This window comes from Fukomys damarensis, unplaced genomic scaffold (assembly GCF_012274545.1).
Source record: "Fukomys damarensis isolate Sample0158 unplaced genomic scaffold, DMR_v1.0_HiC HiC_scaffold_16, whole genome shotgun sequence".
Taxonomy (NCBI): Eukaryota; Metazoa; Chordata; class Mammalia; order Rodentia; family Bathyergidae; genus Fukomys; species Fukomys damarensis.
In genome coordinates, this window is record NW_022900928.1 from 106,613,019 (window position 1) to 106,633,447 (window position 20,429).

At 37.6% G+C, this 20,429-nt stretch overlaps 1 protein-coding gene across 1 annotated transcript in view; it reads right to left on the reverse strand.

The window, feature by feature from the left end:
• Positions 1 to 751: 751 nt before the first annotated feature.
• Positions 752 to 20,429, reverse strand: part of Ndufs1 (NADH:ubiquinone oxidoreductase core subunit S1) — a 38,479-nt gene continuing 18,801 nt past the window's right edge. The window contains exons 9-19 of the mRNA XM_010616103.3: positions 20,188 to 20,322; positions 18,749 to 18,863; positions 17,234 to 17,379; positions 15,635 to 15,763; positions 13,827 to 13,956; positions 12,164 to 12,324; positions 10,461 to 10,615; positions 6,082 to 6,257; positions 4,386 to 4,520; positions 4,228 to 4,300; positions 752 to 2,008 (exon numbers count right to left, since the gene is read on the reverse strand). Coding sequence (XP_010614405.1) covers positions 1,917 to 2,008; positions 4,228 to 4,300; positions 4,386 to 4,520; positions 6,082 to 6,257; positions 10,461 to 10,615; positions 12,164 to 12,324; positions 13,827 to 13,956; positions 15,635 to 15,763; positions 17,234 to 17,379; positions 18,749 to 18,863; positions 20,188 to 20,322 — 1,447 coding nt within the window. The 3' untranslated portion in view covers positions 752 to 1,916. The remainder of the gene's footprint in view (positions 2,009 to 4,227; positions 4,301 to 4,385; positions 4,521 to 6,081; positions 6,258 to 10,460; positions 10,616 to 12,163; positions 12,325 to 13,826; positions 13,957 to 15,634; positions 15,764 to 17,233; positions 17,380 to 18,748; positions 18,864 to 20,187; positions 20,323 to 20,429) is intronic.

Here is a 20,429-nt window from a genome sequence, read left to right on the forward strand (position 1 = left end):
TGAGACAGGAGGATAGGATCACTGTGAGTTCGAGACCAGCCTGAGCTACATAGTGAGTTCCAGGTGAGTCTCAACTGCATAGTGAGACTCTGTCTCAAAAAAAAAAAAAAAGAAAAACAAAACAAAAAAAAGCTGTTAAAGTGATAAGTTCTGCAGTTTTTTTTCTGCTTTTTGTTTTTTGTTTTTGGTGCTGATTAAAGCGAGGGTTTCACACATGCTAAGCACATGCTCTACCACTGAGCTACATCCCCAGCCCTATATAGCATGGGGTTTTTTTTTTTTTTTGGTTTTTGTGAGACAGGGTCTCACTGTGTATTTAAGGCTGGCATGGAATTCACTCTGTAGCTCATGCTGACCTCAAACTCTCCAGGATCCTACTGCCTAACCTTCGCAAGTGCTGGGATTACAGGTATGCACTATCATGCCTGGCCTTATACAATTTTTAAATATAAAGATACTGACTATTCTAAATGACTTATCCTTTGTTATGTAAGGAAAATGACAACCTATAGTTGGGCTGAGTCTTTATTGAAAGCAGAAAGGAACAAAGATTACAAAACCAAAGGATTTTGAACATTGATTTAAAAGAAAAAAAAAAAAACTTGCCAGGTGTGGTAGTGTATACGTGTAATACTAGCTACTTGAGTGGTTGAAGTAGGAGGATCTCAAATTAAACACCAGCATAGGCAACTTAGTAAGACTTTTGAAATAAAAAATAAAAGCGCTCAAAATGTAGCTCAGTGGTGGAGCACTTGCCTAGCACATGAATGGATTAATTTCCCAGTACTGCAAAGATTTAAATAATAAAAAATAGAATCTACTTTTGGATTATCTCCTACATTAGCTAAAATTTTTATGTCTTTCTAGTTTTGACAAATGAAAATTATGAGAGCTGGCAATTTCTCTTCCATTACTGGAATAATTTAGTTGGCTCACCACTGTAGATGGTGTTAGTACTTACAGAGAACATTAACAAGCCCTGGAGCACAGCTCAGTGGTCAAGCACTTGCTGAGCACACACAAGGTCCTGGATGCTATCCCTAGCACCACACACATACACAAAAAGATAATAATGAGGATACAAATCATATCATTTGAGAGAGCTCCCTCATTTCAAGGGTGTGCATGTGTATCATCTATCATACAAAGAAAACTCTCAACCAAATTACCATGACATTATAGAGACAGATTCAAGAGAAAACAGAAAGATGTATTATCCATTAAATTCCTCCATACTGACTCTCAGAAGTAACAACCTGCAGAAATATCTATTAGTGGGAAAGAATTATGTACAGCAGTCAGAAGTGGCCTTGGAGTAAAAGAGAACTAAGCTTATGTTTGTGGCTTTTGGAAAGCTCCTTAATATCCTTTCTTCATCAGTAAATGAGATAATACTATCTCATTAGGCTGCAGCAAAAATAAAAGAAGATGCGGGTAAAACCAGAAAAAGCATGCAGAAAAAGCTGAATAATTATTAGGTATTATTATGACAAGTAAAGTTTTTCAAGATATCTGATTATAGATTTATATATTTTTTTTCTATTTACCAAATAACCTAATATTTAAATCTTTGTCAGCACTAGAAAAATGGACTTAATGGAAGGTCTTTTCATTTCATCCATCTTATAAATATAAATGATCTATGAAAATAAAAACACATTTTAAAGATTCTCCTTGTATTTGTCACAAAGATTACTAATGCTTTTACATGAAAGAGCAAATGTATAGTTAACACACATAACATATAAACCTGAAATCGACAATCTCTTTGACATCTATAATACCACTTTCAAATAAGCATGGTATAACCTTAAATATTATTATCTTCAGATTTTTTTGAACTTTAAACCTCTAAGAAATTTCTTAAATGTACATGTACATTTGCTATTTGCAGCACAATAAGGTTGGTAGCTGTCTCAGCATATGGATGGCTCCTCTATTGCCTGGGCACCCTCTGTGACAGCTTTGACACACTTAGCCATTGTCTGTGAAGCTCTACTGATGGAATCTGAAAGATAAAGAAAATGTGCATTTTGTTAAATATAACTTATTAAAAAGGACAGTAAAACTTCTTTTTTCTTTTTGGGAGACAGGGTCTCATTACATGGCCCAGGCCGGCCTTGAACTTCCAATTCTCTTGCCTTAACTTCCCAAGTGCTGGGATTATAGGTGTGTGCCACCACGGCCAGTGACATAGTAGGGCTTCAATACTGCACACAGTCAGGAACAATAAGCGGAAGACTGGAAAGCTCTACATGGTCATATGTAACTGTAGGTAACAAATTCTAAGCCTAAGCCCTTTACGGGCTAAATACTTCTAATAACTACACCTAGGAATAATACAATTAATAGATAATGCAACAGTATGCAACCATTAAAAAAATTATGTCTTCAAATGCTAGGAAAAAAAAAATGTGCATAATATCACCTCCCTCCCTCATTCCTTCCCCTCTTTCTATTAAACAGGATCTCACCACATGGCCCAGGCTGGCCTCAAACTCAAAATCCTCCTCCCATAGCCTCCCAAATGCTGGGATTATAACCATGTACCTAACACCATGCCAGGCTCCTAATGCCATTACCGAAACAAAAAAAGGTTACAGAATAGTTAAAGTCCACTGAATTTCAAACGAGTAAATTTTATGGTATGTATATTATATTTTAATAAAACTATTCCACCATAGTAAGAAAATAATCTTATTTTCCATTTAAATATGTAACTAAAAAAATATGTATATATCTCTGGAGGATGACTGACCAAAATGTTAAAAGTAATTGTAGTTACTTTGTGAGAGCTGCACATAGTGATTTTTTTTTTTTTTTTTTTTTTTTACCTTGTAAAAGATTTTGAAACTAATGCTCTGCTTATTCTAGAATCTCAAGAGCACTCTGTGTAGTCCAGGACTGAAATTATTCTGTTCACCGTTCAGAAATTACCGTGCAATTTTTTTTTTTTTTTTTTTTTTTTAAGTACCATGGATCGAACTCAGGTCCTTGGCATTTGCAAGGCAGGCGGCGGCACGACTGAGCTAAATCCCTGCCTCTGTGACTTTTGATTTAGGTATTTATTCAACAATGAATGTACTTTTATAACCTCACTAAAAAAACCTACTGAATAAACTCAGGTACAAACTGCATACAGTAATTCTAAAATAGACACCTGGGGCTGAGAATATAGCTCAGTGGAAAAGCATTTGCCTAGCATATACAAGGACCTGGGTTTGATTAACAGCATGACAAATAAAATAAAATACACTCCTATGTATTTTTAGATAGAAAATTATTGAAAATTAAGCAGGGTGAAATGGCTCATACCTATAATTTCAGCTACCCAAGAGGCTTATGCAGAAACAGTACAAGATTGAGGTGAGCCTGGGCAACTTAGTGAAATCCTGTCTCAAAGCAAAACCATATATCAACTGCCTCATAAGACCTGGATGTTTTATCAACTGCTGTCAGACATGCAGAAAACATGTTTCATTTGGTCTGCATTCCTTAGAAACACTGCTAACAATTTACATTAGAAACAGTGTTTATCATATTTCACATTTAAATGTTTTGATGTTTCCACCTACCATTCTCAGAAGAACCTTTGCAGCAATTTATCACTTTGAAAAATCATCCCTAAACTGCACTACAGTAATTTTCTTTCTTTCTTTTTTGGTTTTTTGAGATAGGGTTTCACTATGTAGTTGAGACTGACCAGGAACTCATTGTGTAGCCCAGGCTGGTGTTGAACTCACAGAGATCCTCCTGCCTCAGCCTCCCGAGTGCTAGGATTACAGGCATGCACCACCATGCCTGGCTAAAGTGCTGGGAATTTTTTTTTGGCGGGGGTACTTGGGATCGAACTCTGGTCCTTACGCTTGTGAAGCAGGCAGCGGAACTACTGAGCTAAATCCCTGGCCATGATTTTCTTTATAATAGCAAAGTTTCATATTTAAAAGCTATTCACTTTGGATTTTGAAACTTTGATTTTTAGAAATGATAAAAAATACAATTAGATTAGTTCAATGTTTGGAAAACCTTCAAGAATTAAAAATGGGATCGGTGGCCTACCTTGCAAGCGCAATGACCCGAGTTCAATCCCCGGTACCAAAAAATAAAATAAAAAAATAAAAATAAAAATGGGAAACAGCCCCAATCACAAATAATTATAATTACCCTGGTAGGTATATGTTTGTGTCCTCTTTTCACACTGACAGAGCTTTGCTGATGGGTACGTACCTGTCATATAGAAGTCTTTTATAGTTAGCTGAGGTGGAACAAGTGGGTCAGCAAGAAGCTGCTGGTTTATTAACTGCAAAAAAAGTAAGAAACCAGTAACAACATTAAAACTAATATGATTACTCTATTAACTACACTGCACATGGGCAAGCTCTTACCTTGGAAAGCTCACTTGCTTGCTGAAAGTAATTCGCTCCTTCAACATCATCATATCGAACAAGATTCGGGGAAACTTCTTCCAATCTGTTCCTCACTTGATCCAGAGTATCATATGGAAGAGTAATACCTGCAATCTATGATAGATCAGATGCCAAAAAAGGGCATAAAACTTTACTGTAATTTAAAATATCAGAAGCCAGGTATGATGTCGCAACGCTGTAATCCCAGCACTCTGGGAGGTTGAGGCAGTAGGATCTCAAATTCAAGCCCAATCTAGGCAATTTAGCAAGACCCTGGCTCAAAAAACAAAAAAAAGGGCAGGAGTTATAGCTCCACATAAAGGCTCTGAACACACACACACACACACACATACATGCACGCACGCACGCACTCAGAGCTGGGTAAGATTTATTCTTCGGTTCAAGGCACTGGGATCAATCTCACGCACCCACCCTAGAAGACCCAATATAAGATAAATTATTGGGCTGGGGATTTAGCTCAGTGGTTCCATCATCTGCCTCACAAGCACAAGGAGCCAAATTCAATTCCTGGTAACAAAAAAATTCAATTAAATTAAAATTTTAAACAATGATCAAAGAAACAATGCTATGCTAAATCTGAATACTTCTGTTAACTTTATTTATTTATTTATTTTTTGGTACCAGGGATTAAACTTGAGTCCTTGTGCTTGGGAAATAGGCAGCTGAACCACTGAGCTAAATCCCTGGCCCTGCTAACTTGATATTAATCATCTATAAAATTTGCAGAAAACTGAAGGGGGAAGAAAATGCTCAAATGGGAAGGGGAACAAAGGAGGAGGGAGGAAGGGAGGGAGGAATGAAGGAGGGAAGGAGAAAAAGGAAATGGAAAAAATGGAGGGGGGAATGGCAAAAATAGAAAACAATGTATTGTTATTTTAAATATCATGATACTTATTTTATTATCATTATGTTTTCCTTTATGAAATAGGGTCTTGCTGTGTTGTTCAGGCTGACCTAATGAACTCATAATATAGCTCAGGCTGGCCTCAATCTCATGGCACTCCTCCTGCCTCAGCCTCCTGTGTGCTGAGATTACAGTGTATGCCAACACACTTAGCGTGGTGCTTATTTTATAGCAAAAAGTGCTAAAAGAGGTGAGACGTATTTTTTAGACAAAATATAAAAATAAAAATACCAATTTCAAATCCTCATTTTCTAGGCAGGTACAATGGCACACCTCTGTAATCCTATCTATTTAAGAGGCTAAGTCAGGATCATAAGTTCAAAGTCAACCTGGGGAACTCAGTGAGACCTTGTCTCAAAATAAAATATGGGCCAGGGATTTAGCTCAGTGGTTCCAGTGCCTGCCTCATAAGCTCAAGGTGCCAAGTTCTATCCCCAGTACCAAAACAAAAAAAATGAAATCAACTGGGAATATAGCTCAGTAGAGCACTTGCCTAGCCCATGTGAGGCAGTGGGTTCAATCCCCAGGAATAAACACACATACATACATGCACAAACATGCATGTATGCACATACACATACAAACAACAAAAACCTTTCCATTTTCCAAACACATTTTTCCTACAGACATTATTCACATCTGCACTGTTCTTCGGACTGACATTTTCCTTGATTTTGCAAATCATTCTAAAAACTAACATGCTCAATATCCCTATAACAGCATCACAAAGAAATGCCTCAAAAAGAATACCTCAGAGAGGGCTCGTATAATTTTCCAGTCTTCTCTTGCCAAGCCAGGAGGTGTCACTGCGACTTTGGTTTGCTGAGCTCTGCCCTCTGTATTGACATAAGTACCTGACTTCTCTGTGTAAGCAGCTCCTGGGAGAATAACATCAGCTATGGGAGCTCCCACATCACCATGATGCCCTGTGGAAGAAGGAAAATGGCCGCCACATTTTAGGAAAACAGATTCACTCGTATAAATGACAACAGTTTAGATTCCTTTTAAATTCCTGGTTTTTATTTTTATTTTTTTGCAGTTCTGAAGATATTGAGCATGCTAAGCAATTGATTTACCACTGAGTTATACTTTTGGCCCTTAGTTCTCATGTAAAAAGTTAAAAAAGTGTTTCTAAATTAAAACAATAAAGTAATAAATAAATAAAAACTAAACCCATCTCATTCTCACTTCAGTTTCCTCTACCCCCAAAATTACTATTAAAATATTTGGTATGCATCTTCCTGGATTATTGTATACAAAAACTAAACTATAGGGCCGGGGATTTGGCTCAGTGGTTCCAACACCTGCCTCGCACATGCAAGGACCCAAGTTCAATCCCCGTACCAAAAATTAAAAAAAAAAACAAAACCTACAAGTATCACACACGGGTATGATGTACAACCAAGTATATTCAGGGTTACACAGTGGACACGCTCAGATATACTAGTAAAATTTGGCAAAGCAGACTGAAATGGTAGAAGCATGCAAATTATAGAGCAAGAATATGACAATAATAGTATTGAAAAAGGCATGAATAGAAAATTACAGATAATAGTATTCTGAGACTATTACCCACCCATGAACAAAAACTGGTAGGGCTGGGGATTTAGCTCAGTGGCATCGTGCCTGCCTTGCAAATGCAAGGTCCTGAGTTTGATCCCCGGCACTGAAAGAAAAATAAATGGTAGAAGAAAAAAGTTATTCAAAAGACAAAAGGTGTACACTGGAAAGTTACCAGAAATGCAGATTCTCTGGTATTAGGAGGACCAACTAGGGGACCAGAGAGTTAGCTCAGTGGTGCCACTACCTGCCTCACAAATGCAAGATCCCAAGGTCGATCCCCAGTACCAAGGTCCTGAGTTCAATTTCTGGTACTGGGAAAATAAAATACAAAAATAAAAAAATAAAGATCAACTGATCCATAAAGTCCTGCATGGGACTCCTCAAGCAACCCTTGACATGACTGTAATGTACACTAAAGTTTGAGAAGCTGACTCTAATTCTTAGCTTCTCTTCACCTCTCTACCTGTGTTTCTCATCCTTTAAATACATTTGTAAAGGGTCAGGGATTTAGCTCAGTGGTTCTGGCACCTGCTTTGCAAGTACAAGTACCCAAGTTCGATCCCTGGTACCAAAAAAAGAAATAAAAATAAAAATAAATACATTTGTAAAGAAATTAATCGTATGAGATGGTTAATTCTGGTGGTCAATTTGACTGAATTAAGGGATGCCTGGATAACTGGCAAAGCACACTTCTGGGTGTGTCTATCAGGGTTTCCAAAGAAGACTGGCCTGTGGGATAGCAAAGTGAGTAAGACCCACCTTGAATGTGACAGTACCATCCAAAAGGCTGGGGGCCAGGATGGAATGGAAAAATCCAAGAAAGAGGAAGCTAACTTGAGCTTGCCGGATACTTCTTGAGAAAGTATGTTTTTCTGGTATTGTCTCTTGTGGACAATCAGACGCCAGGTTCTTCAGCAGTTAAATGGGGACTTGGACAAGTAGCTCTGCAGGGGATTTGGGACTTTGGCCTCTGGCTGAGACCTCTTTTCTTGGACTGAGCAGTTAATAATTTCCCTGGATGGGGCCAGGGATTTAGCTCAGTGGTTCTACCGCCTGCCTTGAAAGCACAAGGACCCGAGTTCGATCCTCAGTACCCCCCAAAAAAAAATCTCATAAAAAAAAAAAGTTTCCCTGGATCTCCAGCCTGCATACACCCTTTGTGAGGCTACTCAGCCTCTGACTGTGCAAGCTAGTCCATTCAATTACCTATTACAAAATGGACCAATAAACTCAATGAGGAAAAGAAAAATTACCTATTACACTTGTAAATATTCTAATGGCTCTGTTCCTCTGGAGAACTCTGATACAGTCCTACATGATTTCACAGAGTCTGGATTCTATAGGCTGGATCTTTTTTTGGCATCGGGGATTGAACTAGGGTCCTTGCGCTTGCGAGGCAGGCAGTAGAACCACTGAGCTAAGTCCCAGCCCTTACTCTCCTTACTCTGGATCTTGAAGACTGCTGCTCTATAATAATTTAACAAAAAAATTTCTTTTGGTTTTTTGAGACAGGATCTCACTATGTAGTTGAGACTGACCTGGAACTCACTATGTATCTCAAGCTGGTCTCGAACTCCCAGCAATCCTCCTGCCTCAGCCTCCCGAATGCTGGGATTACAGGCGTGCACCAGTATGCCCAGCTAAAAATTATTATTATTCTTTTTTTTTTTTTAGTACCAGGGATTGATCTCCGGACTTTGTGCTTGCGAGGCAGGCACTGGCACCACTGAGCTAAATCCCAAGCCCAACAAAAATTATTTCTTTTTTCTTTTTTAGTTTTTTGAGACAGGGTCTCACTATGTAGTTGAGACTGACCTGGAACTCATTATGTAGCTCAGGCTGGTCTCGAACTCACAGTGATCCTCCTGCCTCAGCAAAAATTATTTCTTAAAGAAAATAGAGTCTAAGTTAAAAAAAAAAAAAAAAAGTATATAGCATATACAGTATGATTTTGTGCACAGGAAAATGTATGGTGTATGCATACCAAAACCATCATCAACAACTAACTCTGGAAAGAACTAGGAATATGATTTTAGTTTATATATTTTGGTTTAATTGTATAAAAAATACAAAATAATATATAATGTTCTTTGTGGCAATAAGTCTATTATATAACATAAAAACGGAAGCTTCTAACACATTGCTTTTAAATATCCAGGGATACACTACATTCCGTTTATTTCAGGTAAACTTGACTACATCTACAACGAGAGTTTAATTAAGAGAATGAATCAGGGCCGGGGATTTAACTCAGTGGTGCCGCCGCCTGCCTTGCAATCACAAGAACTGGAGTTTGATCTCTGGTACCAAAAAAAAAGAGAGAGAAAATGAATCAAATACAAAGCTATAGTGCTACATTAAATATAATTTATGGGAATATAGCTCAGCAGGGTACCATCTGCCTTGCAAGCCTGAGTTCTTGAGTTTGATTCTCAGTACCAAAAAAAAAAAAAAAAAACTAAACTAAATATAATCCATTAAATGTCTTAGACCACAGGTGCCTGCTTAACTTTTTACAGTTTTTATAAAGGTGCTTGCCTTGATTATATATTTATAATGCTAAATATTTTTTGAAAAGTTGATTTTTTTTTTGAGACAGGGTCTTGCTCTGTAGTTCAGGCTATGCTTGAGCTCACTATGTAGCCCAGGCTCACCTCAAACTCTGGCAATCCTGCCTCAGCCTCCTGAGTGCTGAGATTACAGACGTCTGTCACCATGCCCAGCTAAAAAGTTGATTTTTAATTCTAATTGCAATCTACTATATGAGTAAGCATACTTTGACAGTTCCCATTACTGGGCATTTTAGATTGCTTCTAATTCTTAGTAAATAAAATAACACCTGGTAGCTGGGACTGGTGGAACATGGCTGTAATACCAGTCAGCACTCTGGGAAGCTTGGGCAAGAGGATTACAAATTCAAGCCTAGCGTAGGCAAATTAGCAATTTATTAAGACTCTATCTCAAAATGAAAAATAGAAAAGGACTGGAGATGTACCTCAGGGCAAAGGCCCTGGGTTCAATCCCTAATACTGAAGGAAAAAAAAAAAAAAAAGAAAATTAGACAATTATTCTTTCTTTTTGGTACTGGAGATCAAATTCCGGACCTTGAGCTTGCAAGGCAGGCAGCAGCACCACTGAGCTAAATCCCCGGCCCCAGACAATTATTCTTTGTTACTTTTCTGGTTTTTTGGTACCAGGGATCAAACTCAGGACCTTGTGCTTGAGAGGTAGGCAGTGGAACCACTGAGCTAAATCCCCAGCCCTATCAGACAATTATTCTTTTTTTTTTTGTTTTTTTGTTTTTTTTTCTGGTACCAGGGATTGAACTCAGGTACTTGCACTTGCAAGGCAGGCCACCAAACCGCTGAGCTAAATCCCCAGCCCTCAGACAATTATTCTTAACAGAAACATCAACTATACTATGATATGGCTTTTATGAATTGGTTTAAAAAAAATAGGGTAGGGGAGAGAAAAAAATTCTCAAATGGAAAATATTTAGGCCACGAAATGCATTGCCAGATAGTTTTTACTCAACACAATGTCCTGGTATCACAGGTGCTACTTACCTTGATAAATAATGAAACAATCCTTTGGCAAATCCTGTCGTGTGACACAACCACCATCTGCTCCTAGGAGGAACAGAACTTTGGGGGGGTTCTTCCGAACTGCTTCTACTCCAGGCTTATAGCCAAGGTCCAAAGCAGCTACCTGGCTTGCAACCCTAGGAAATAATCATGGGATTCTGGCATATTTTCAGTGTTTTCAGTATAAACAATGACTGATACATAACTTCTTTAATATCCAACAGTTAGACCTTTTTTTACCCACTGAAATATAAGATGCTTAGGACACTGGGTCTCTTCATGAGACACTCCGCTACTGAGCTGCCTTCCCAGGCCCTCACTACATTATTTACAAGTAGTTAAAAATTGCTGTCAGTATCCATCCTGTACACATACAAGAAGGAAATAAATAAAAAATTTGTAGTATACTTATGATATTAAATAACTATTAAAGTATAAAGGTTTTGTTTTTTTTTTCTTTTAGAGACATAGTATCACTAAGTAGTTCAGGCTGGCCTTGATGTCACAATCCTTCTTTCAGCCTTCCCAGTGCTGAGATTACAAGTATGTGCAACCATGCTTCGCTATTAAGAATTTCTTATCATAGGAGAAAATTCGTATATGCAGTGAGAACCAATGAAAATCAGGATTTAAAATTATATTCAGTATGGTTCCAACTATGTAACTAAAAAACATTTTCTGAGGAAAAAGAAAAAAATAGACCATAAGGCACTGAAAAATAATAGTAACTAACTATAAATGGTGGAATAAGGATCATTTCCATTTCTGAAAATTTCTCTTTCTAACTTCTCTAAACTTGCATTACTGGTAAGAGGATAAAAACCTTCAGCAGAATTCTCAAATTATGTTTTTTTTCAAAGAGGGAAAGGTTTCAGCCAGGCATGTTGCACAAGCCCATGACCCCACTCTTGGGAGGCTAAGACAGGAGGATTGCTGTGAGTTCAAAGTCAGCCTGAGCTACATAGTGAGTTCAAGGCCAGCCTGAACTACACAGCAAGACCCTGTCTCAAAAATAAAAAAATACAAAATGTAAAAACTAAATAAACAAAAGTGGAAAGGTTTATTTCAGCTCAGTTTATAGAAGTTTCAGTTCACAGCTGACTAGCTTCAAGTTAATTTTTTTTTAAATCATTTAACCAAAGCAAGAGCCCTTGTTGCTTTCTTTTGTCTTGTACTGAAGATTGAACCCAGAAAGTGCTGGGTTAAATCTCCGGCACCTCTCCCCCCCACCCTTTTTTGTTTCTTGGTATTGGGGATCAAATTCGGGACCTTGAGCTTGCAAGGCAGGCGGCAGAACCACTGAGCTAAATCCCCCAACCCCTTCTTAAAAGACAGAGTTTCACTAAATTGCTCAGCTTGGCTTGAACTTGTGATTCTTCAGCCTCCACCACTCTAATACTTGAGATTACATGCCATCACGCTCACCTTGTTTCAATTTTTGAAGCAAGATACAACAAATATTATGGTTTTTATGAATTAGTTTTTTTCTCAACACTATTTTGCCGGCCCTATTTCACATATTTTAAACACTATTTATTATCTTGGGTTCCTCTTACACAGAGAATTTGGTTTGTACTTCACATCTGCAATGAGGACAATGTTTTAAATCTCATTTGAATATATAATTGTGACAGTGTATTAGGAACACATATACAAAAAAACTACTTGAATTTTAGTCCACAAACCTGTGCAGGATATTCATAACTTTCCAATCACCAGTCACACCACTAGTCACCCGGATCCTCTGTGCGATGGTAGAAACAGCAGCAAGAATTGCTGCTCCATCAATTCTTTGGAGAGCAGAACTGCCTAAAACCACCATTGGTTTTTTAGCGGTCTTTAAAACCTATTTTAAAAAACAGGGAGAAAAAACTTTAATTTAAAAACATTACAAGGATTCTAAATGCCTACCCATATTTGCATCTACATTCCACTGTCTTAAATTTGAGCTCTAACATGAAGTGTGTCTGATTTGCATGCTAATACATGGACACCAACACAACCAAGTGGATCTAAAGCATCTTGATTATGCTACTGTGAAATGGTTTAATGAGCATCAAATACAACAATATAAAAGTAAAACTTGGGCATAGTCATACACACCTGTAATCCCTGCGCTCAGGAGGCTGAAACAGGAAGATCACTTTGAGTTTGTGAGTTTGAGGCCAGATTGGGCTACATAGTGAGTTCAAGGCCACATTCAACTACATAGTGAGTCCTTGTCTCAAAAAAGCCCAGCAATGCAATAGTTTCTATCTAGATGTCACCTGAAAGCTTCATGTGGTCATGGGTAGGAGTTTCAAAGGTGGTTGGATTAGGTTGTGCGGTGTTGGGATTAAGGGTGCCCCCACGCTGGGTCTGGGTGGTACTATCCAGAAGACAGGTAGCCTAGATGGAATATAAAGGGACAGAAAGAAGCTGCTTTGCTACTTCAGTGCCTTGCTGCCTTCTGTCTACACTGCCCTGGACTGTTTTTCCTCTGCAATGCTCCTTTACCATGACACCCTGCCTTGGAGCCAGCCAACTATGTACTCTACAGACTATGAGCCAACCTCTACAGACTATGAGCCAAAATAAACTTTTCCTCTTCTTTCCTTCTTTAGCTTTGGCTGTTCGGTATTCTGTGTCAGCAGTGACAAAAGAAATGGAGACAAGCATGTACACTATGATCTCAGTTTTTTGGGTTTTTTTCTTGCGTAGCCATATATCCTTGCTCTTTCTACAGGTGGTTATGATGGTCATTGGGATCTGTTTTGGGTGGTAGGATTGTAGGTCATGTGCTTTTTGCCTCAAACATGTTAGGCAAGTGCTCTACCACTGAGCTATAGCCTCAGCCCCATGCTGCACCATATTCCATGTTTCCTGCATTACTAAAATGTTTAACAGCCAGGCATGGTGGCGCACGCCTGTAATCCTAGCACTCTGGGAGGCTGAGGCAGCAATATTGCTGCAAGTTTGAGGCCAGCCTGGGTTACACAGTCGGATCTATGACTCAGGCAAACCATTTAGTGTCTCCAAACTTCATTTCCTGACCCCAGTAGCCAGCTGCCAGTCACTTCAGCTCACCCCTTCCTCCTGGATGGCTCAACGACAGTAAAAAAAAAAAAAAAAAAAAAAAAAAAAAAAAAAATCTAAATAAATAAATAAAAATAAGAGCCAGGTATTTAGCTCAGTGGTGCTGCATATGCCTTGCAAATGCAAGGTCCTGAGTTTGATTCCCAGTACCAAGAAAAAAATTAAAAATAAATAAAAATTTTAATAATAATCACACATTGTTATACAAAGACAATATATTTTAACAATAGTTATTCAAGATCAACAACAGTAGATACACTAATTTGAGAGTACCTGGCTGAACGGATGGCTTCCCAAAGCAATGTCTTGCAGAACTTTGGGGGACTCGCCCAGGTGGTCGTATCTGTACGTCAGGTCCACTGGACTGCCTATCAAGGCCACTTGTAAGTCATTATGAAGCCAACTGAAATAAAAACACTTTTTAGAGCCAACTAAATTAAGTACAACCTTGGCCTTCTCAATGCAAAGTACTACCTTTATTTATAATTACAAAATGCTGAAAGAACATTTAATCTTAACAAATAGAATTTACTGTATACTTTTGAAAACAGTGTTGCAAAAATACATGTTAAGGCAATTCAATGCATTAATTTTTTTTTGTAGGAATGTTAACTGTAATTCATGTGCAAACAAAGACTTTGATTTTAGAATACTTATCTGAACTTTCTATTTTGTAGTATTTACATGGCAGATCAATTATTTCTGAATTATTCATTAAGGACATTAAACATAGTTCATGAAAATACACTATACCATTCATATTTATTCTTTATGACATGGAACTATGAATCTACCTACTTTGAAAACAATTATAAGTACAATGGTTTCTCTGAAACAGAGCTAGGTTTTACCTGTTATTATGAAGTAACTAGCAACTCCCTCTTTCACTCTCAACAGTTCCCCAGTTTAGACAATAAATTATGTGACTGTCATTTTATAAGTTTCTAATATACAAAACAACAAGGATGGGGATGTTCTACAAAATAACTCACCTGTCCTCTTAAAACATTTTCTTAAAAAGGGACTTGCTAGGCATGGTAGTGCATGCCTGTAATCCCAGCACTTGGGAGGCTGAGGCAGAAGGCTTGTCACAAGTTCAAGGCCAGCCTTACATACATAGTGAGTTTAGGACTAGCCTGAACTACATCATAAGACCTTGTCTCAGGAAAAGAAAAAAAAACAAAAAGGGGACCTAAAGGATTATGTTTTTTTTTGGGGGGGGTACCAGGGATCAAACTCAGGTCCTTGTACTTGCAAGGCAAGCGGCAGAACCACTGAGCTAAATCCCTGGCAAGATTATGATATTAACTGCAATATGTGATTCTAGAATATATGCTGATGGACAGGAAAAATAAAATTGCTATAAATGAAATTAATGGGAAAATATGTAAAATTTGAATATAAATTGTGCATTAAGAAATAATTTTCTATCGAAACTAAATTTCTTTTCTTTTCTTTTCTTTTGAGACAGGGTATAACTATGTAGTTGAGACTGACCTGGAACTCACTATGCAGTCCAGGCCGGTCTTGAATTCACAGCAATCTTCCTGCCTCAGCCTCCTGAGTGCTGGGATTACAGGAGTGCACCACCACGCCCAGCCTCTAAATTTCATAATTAAGACAATATTCCTTGTTCTTAGGGAATTCACACTGAAATATTTAGGTACCGTGCCTGCACTTATTTCCGAATGATTCAGAATAATATGTATGATCCAGAAGATACAACACACACACACACACACACACACACACACACACACACACACACCCCAGATACGCACAGGGTTATCATACAACTAATACAACAAAATGTCAACTTCAGTTAATATGGGTTTAAAATGTTTTTAAAATGCTTATACAAAGACCATTTTAAACACCTTTACAAATTAAAAACTAACAAAATAAAGAGATCAGTTGTGGTGGCTGGAAGGATGGACCTGTTAGAAAATGTGCTTCAGTTACCTTCTGAAATCTCATTACAACTAGTACTTACAGAAATTTTCTAAAATTCTATTTTCCACAAATAAATCAGAAAAAATAAAAATTATGTATTTTAAAAACCCTGAATAAATATTACTAACCTCTTTCGGATTCTAGCATTAAAAAGTGGTGCCTCAAAACGTGGATTTGTACCAACCAGAAGGACAACATCTGCCTCTTCCACACCAGCAATTGTAGTATTAAGAAGATAATTGGAACGCAAATCTGTTCTGGAAATAGAATATATATGATGCAAGTTTACTTTAAAGTTAATACATACTAAGAATCCATTGAATAGCCTCCTTATCATCAAACCCATGGTGCTCTCCCACAAAACATTTTGATGAAGTATTTTTTTTTTGATGAAATATTTCTAAATTAAACAGTTTCATATTTCACATTGTCAATTATATCATTAGGATCTTATGTACCATTATAGTTTTTCACACCAGAGAAACTATTTGGTATTTACACATGTGTTATTTATTTCTCTTAGGAGTAGATCCTCAATATGTATCCATTTTACTATGAATGAATCTACTTTCTCATTCTTTATGGCTGAGTAGTATTCCATTTTATAGAAAAATCACATCTTCTTTATCCAGTCTCCAACTGATGGGCAAATGGACTGTTTCCAAGTTTAGCTATTACAAACTGTGCCACTATAAACACAGGTGCACATATATGACTGTGATATGATTCTTTTAATTCTTTTGGAAAGATACCCAGCAGAGGGACAGCTGGGTCAATTGGAACCTCTAGTCCCAGCTCTTTGAGGTATGTCCATATTGATTTCCATAGTGGTTGCACCAGTGTGCACTCCCACCAACAATGGAGAAGGGTTCCATTCTCCCCACAACCCCACCAGCATTTGTTATTGGTTGATTTCTTTTTCTTTTTTTTTTTTTTGGTAGCGGGGATTGAACTCCTGTCCTTGCGCTTGCAAGTCAGGCCACCGAACCGCTGAGCTAAATCCCCAGCCCATTAGGTGATTTCTTGATAGCAGCCATTCTTTGTGGGGTGAGATGGAATCTCAGTGTTTTCATCTGCATCTCTCGAATGACCAGTGATGTGGAACATTTTTTCATATGTTTACTTGATGCTTTTACTTCTTGGTCTGAAAAATGTCTGTTCATTTCAGATGTCCATTTTTTAATCAGGTCTTTATATTGGGGGGACTGATTGCTTTGAGTTCTTTTTATATTCTAGAAGGGGCTAAAGGTGTAGGGAAAGTGGGAAGGGCAGGTGAAAGGTAATAAGGGAAAAGGAAAAAATATGAGAAAATGAAAAAATGGAAATAAAGTGTTTGTAAATGAGAAGGGGAGGAGGTGGAAAGGGCAGGGGTAAGGGGAAAAAATGAGAACCAAGTCCTGTCATGTAAAGGTACAAGATCCCAATGATGAATGTAACTGTACTGTATACCTAAAATATACCAATAAACACAATGAGAGAAAAAAAATAAAGATAAACAAAATTATTAAAAAAATAAATTAAATAAATTGAATAGTTTCAATACTTAGTAATTGGATTCCATCACCCAGCACTTGGTTTGATTTCGATCACCATGTGAAAACAAAATGATGTGCACTCTGGGAATCTATATTAGTTATTCACACAAGAAATATGATTGTTTGTTTTACACATGAACTATTAACTAAAAGGAAAACTGTACACCCAGAGCATAGCTTCATGGTTCTCACCCAGCTCCCGTGGTGGGGAAGACCTCTTCAGTACACAAGGTGTCAGAGTCCACTCTATTAAGCAAATCTTTCAGAGCTACCAGAGCTTCAGCATCCACCAAGCCACCTGCAATTGCTGCCACATCTTTGCCTTGAAAACTCTGCAGCTAGAAATGGATAAAAACAACTTCACCTAGAAATCTCCTGTTAGCAAAGAGTTGTTCAGAAAACAAAATGCCAATCATTTTCTAGTGCTGTACAAAAAAAAAAAAAATCAAGAGGGCTGGGGATCTGCTGCCTGCCTTGTAAGCACAAGGACCCGAGTTCAATACCCAGTACCAAAAAAAAAAAAAAAGCAAGAAAGCTTTTCACTAATTCTTATTTAAAAGTAAGAAGTAGCCAGGTGCACTAATGCAACACTGTAAACCCATCTCCTCAGGAGAATGAGAGAGCCACAAATTCAAGGCTAGTCTGGGAAACTTGAAGAGACTATGTCTCAAAAGATAAAAAAGGCAAGGGATGGGCTTGGGATTTAGCTCAGTGGTTCTGACGCCTGCCTCACAAGCACAAGGGCCTGAGTTCGATCACTGGTACCAAAAAAAAAAAAAGGGCCAGGGATGTACCTCAGTGGTACAGTGCCTGCCTAGCATATGCACTAGTTCCCAGTATACACAATAAATAAATGTGAGAAGTAGCAGTGGTATATGTAAAGCCAAGGCTAATACCACCTTGGAAGAAAGGTGGATGCTTATTTATTTATTAGTACTGGGGATCAAACTCACGACCTTGTGCTTGCAAGGAAGGCAAGGCACCACTGAGCTAAATCCCCGGCCCTATTTATTTCTGAAACAAGGTCTCACTGTGTAGTTCAAGGTGGCCTCAAACTCAGTGATCTTCCTGCTTCAGCCTCCCGAGTACTTGAATTACAGACATGCACCACCATGTCTGTATATGCTTTATATTTAGGAACAAAAGGGCTTCAAAATGAAGCCTGAAGAAGGAAGACTCTGGAGCTACTGTTACTTTAAATGAAATCTATTTTGAAGAGTCTGCTATTTCCTCTAGGTCTGTCTGTTGCTGTTCTCTGATCGGAAAACTGTTCTTTCCACTTTTGCTCTTGACTTTGGTGCTGTAAATAAAAGCCCATGATTTATGCAAAGCTCAGCATACTCGATACTACAGACCTACATCCCAGCCCTTCCACTTCTCATTCATTCTTAGCCTGCTGTAGGAAGGCATCTTGGTACAAGGGCCTGGGTAGGCTTGCCTTTCCTATGTGCCCTCTCTCCTATCAGTCCTAGTACTACTCATAGAAGCTAGCATATAGCCTAAGTATGCCTCTTCCTTTTCTGCAACATTGTGAAAGGTAGGGATCATGACATCTCACACATCTGGCGCATGCCTCTCAATAACTTTTTGTCAAATTAAAGACTGATTATAATCTTGACAACAGCAAAGAAAAGAAACACATCCCCCTCTTCATAGGAAAGAAGTTTCTTGAGAATCACACACTACTTCTGTATTTCAATGTTTTACCATTCCAGCTACACGAGACAGTGCATCCTCCCACGAGGTGTAGGTTAAAAGCCCCTTTTCATTTCTGACCATCGGCTCGGTGAGTCTCTGACGTTTCAGCCCATCATAAGCAAATCTAGACAACAGAAATCACACCATTGTGGGATCTTGCTGAAGAGGCAACTATAACTTTCAGGTTTAACATCTACAAAAAAACGTCATTTAAATATAACATTGATTAAAGTGTCAAAGAGAATAACAAATAACTAAATACAAATTAGTTATTCTAGTTTTGGGGAGAAGAGCTTATTATTTTATGAATATTACTTGAAAATTAAAATACAAAAAATGTATTTTTTAAATATTTTCAGCTTGCTGAAAAATCTTAAAGCACACAAAACAACAGCTGAAAAGCCAAATCATTATTGGAAAAACTTAAATACCTGCAGATTTTATCAAAATTATGTTGTATAAACTCCTTTAACTTCTTTTCTATGACACAGAATAACAGATTGAAATAAATATCTTCAAATTGATTTAAAAATATCTTAATCTACTTCAATTTATCCCCACTGGAGGAAAAAAAAGATTCTTCTCAAAGGTAATACAACAGCTATCAATTAACGTAGGACTTTTTTTTTTTTTTTTTCGTACCAGGGATCAAACACAGGACCTTGTGCTTGCTAGGCAGGCAGAACCTCTGAGGTAAATCCCTGGCCGAAACCCAGGACTATTAATGTCAGTTGTCTCCCATTCTCTATACAAAAACTCAAATTTCAATAGTCTATATTCATTAGCTAATCTGCAAATATAAACTGTTTACAAAAATGATTTTAAAATTATTTTAAATGAAATGAAAAAGATAAAACAAATAGCACATACCTGGTTTTATCAGAAATCCACTCTTCATTAATGTCCTCATGCATCCGTGGCAAGATCCTCATTACCTCTCCAGTTCTTGTGCTAACCACAATGTTACATCCAACTGCATCCAGTACATCAATGGACTCTGTCTTTCTGAGAAAATAAACATGTATGTACATTTTCTGATCTTGAGAATAACAGCAGTTTCTGTTACCTGGTTCATGAAAAAAAAATATTTATCTTCAAATTGATTTAAAAATATCTTAATCTACTTCAATTTATCCCCACTGGAGGAAAAAAAAGATTCTTCTCAAAGGTAATACAACAGCTATCAATTAACGTAGGACTTTTTTTTTTTTTTTTCGTACCAGGGATCAAACACAGGACCTTGTGCTTGCTAGGCAGGCAGAACCTCTGAGGTAAATCCCTGGCCGAAACCCAGGACTATTAATGTCAGTTGTCTCCCATTCTCTATACAAAAACTCAAATTTCAATAGTCTATATTCATTAGCTAATCTGCAAATATAAACTGTTTACAAAAATGATTTTAAAATTATTTTAAATGAAATGAAAAAGATAAAACAAATAGCACATACCTGGTTTTATCAGAAATCCACTCTTCATTAATGTCCTCATGCATCCGTGGCAAGATCCTCATTACCTCTCCAGTTCTTGTGCTAACCACAATGTTACATCCAACTGCATCCAGTACATCAATGGACTCTGTCTTTCTGAGAAAATAAACATGTATGTACATTTTCTGATCTTGAGAATAACAGCAGTTTCTGTTACCTGGTTCATAAAAAAAAAAAAATTTTTTTTGGTACCGGGAATCGAA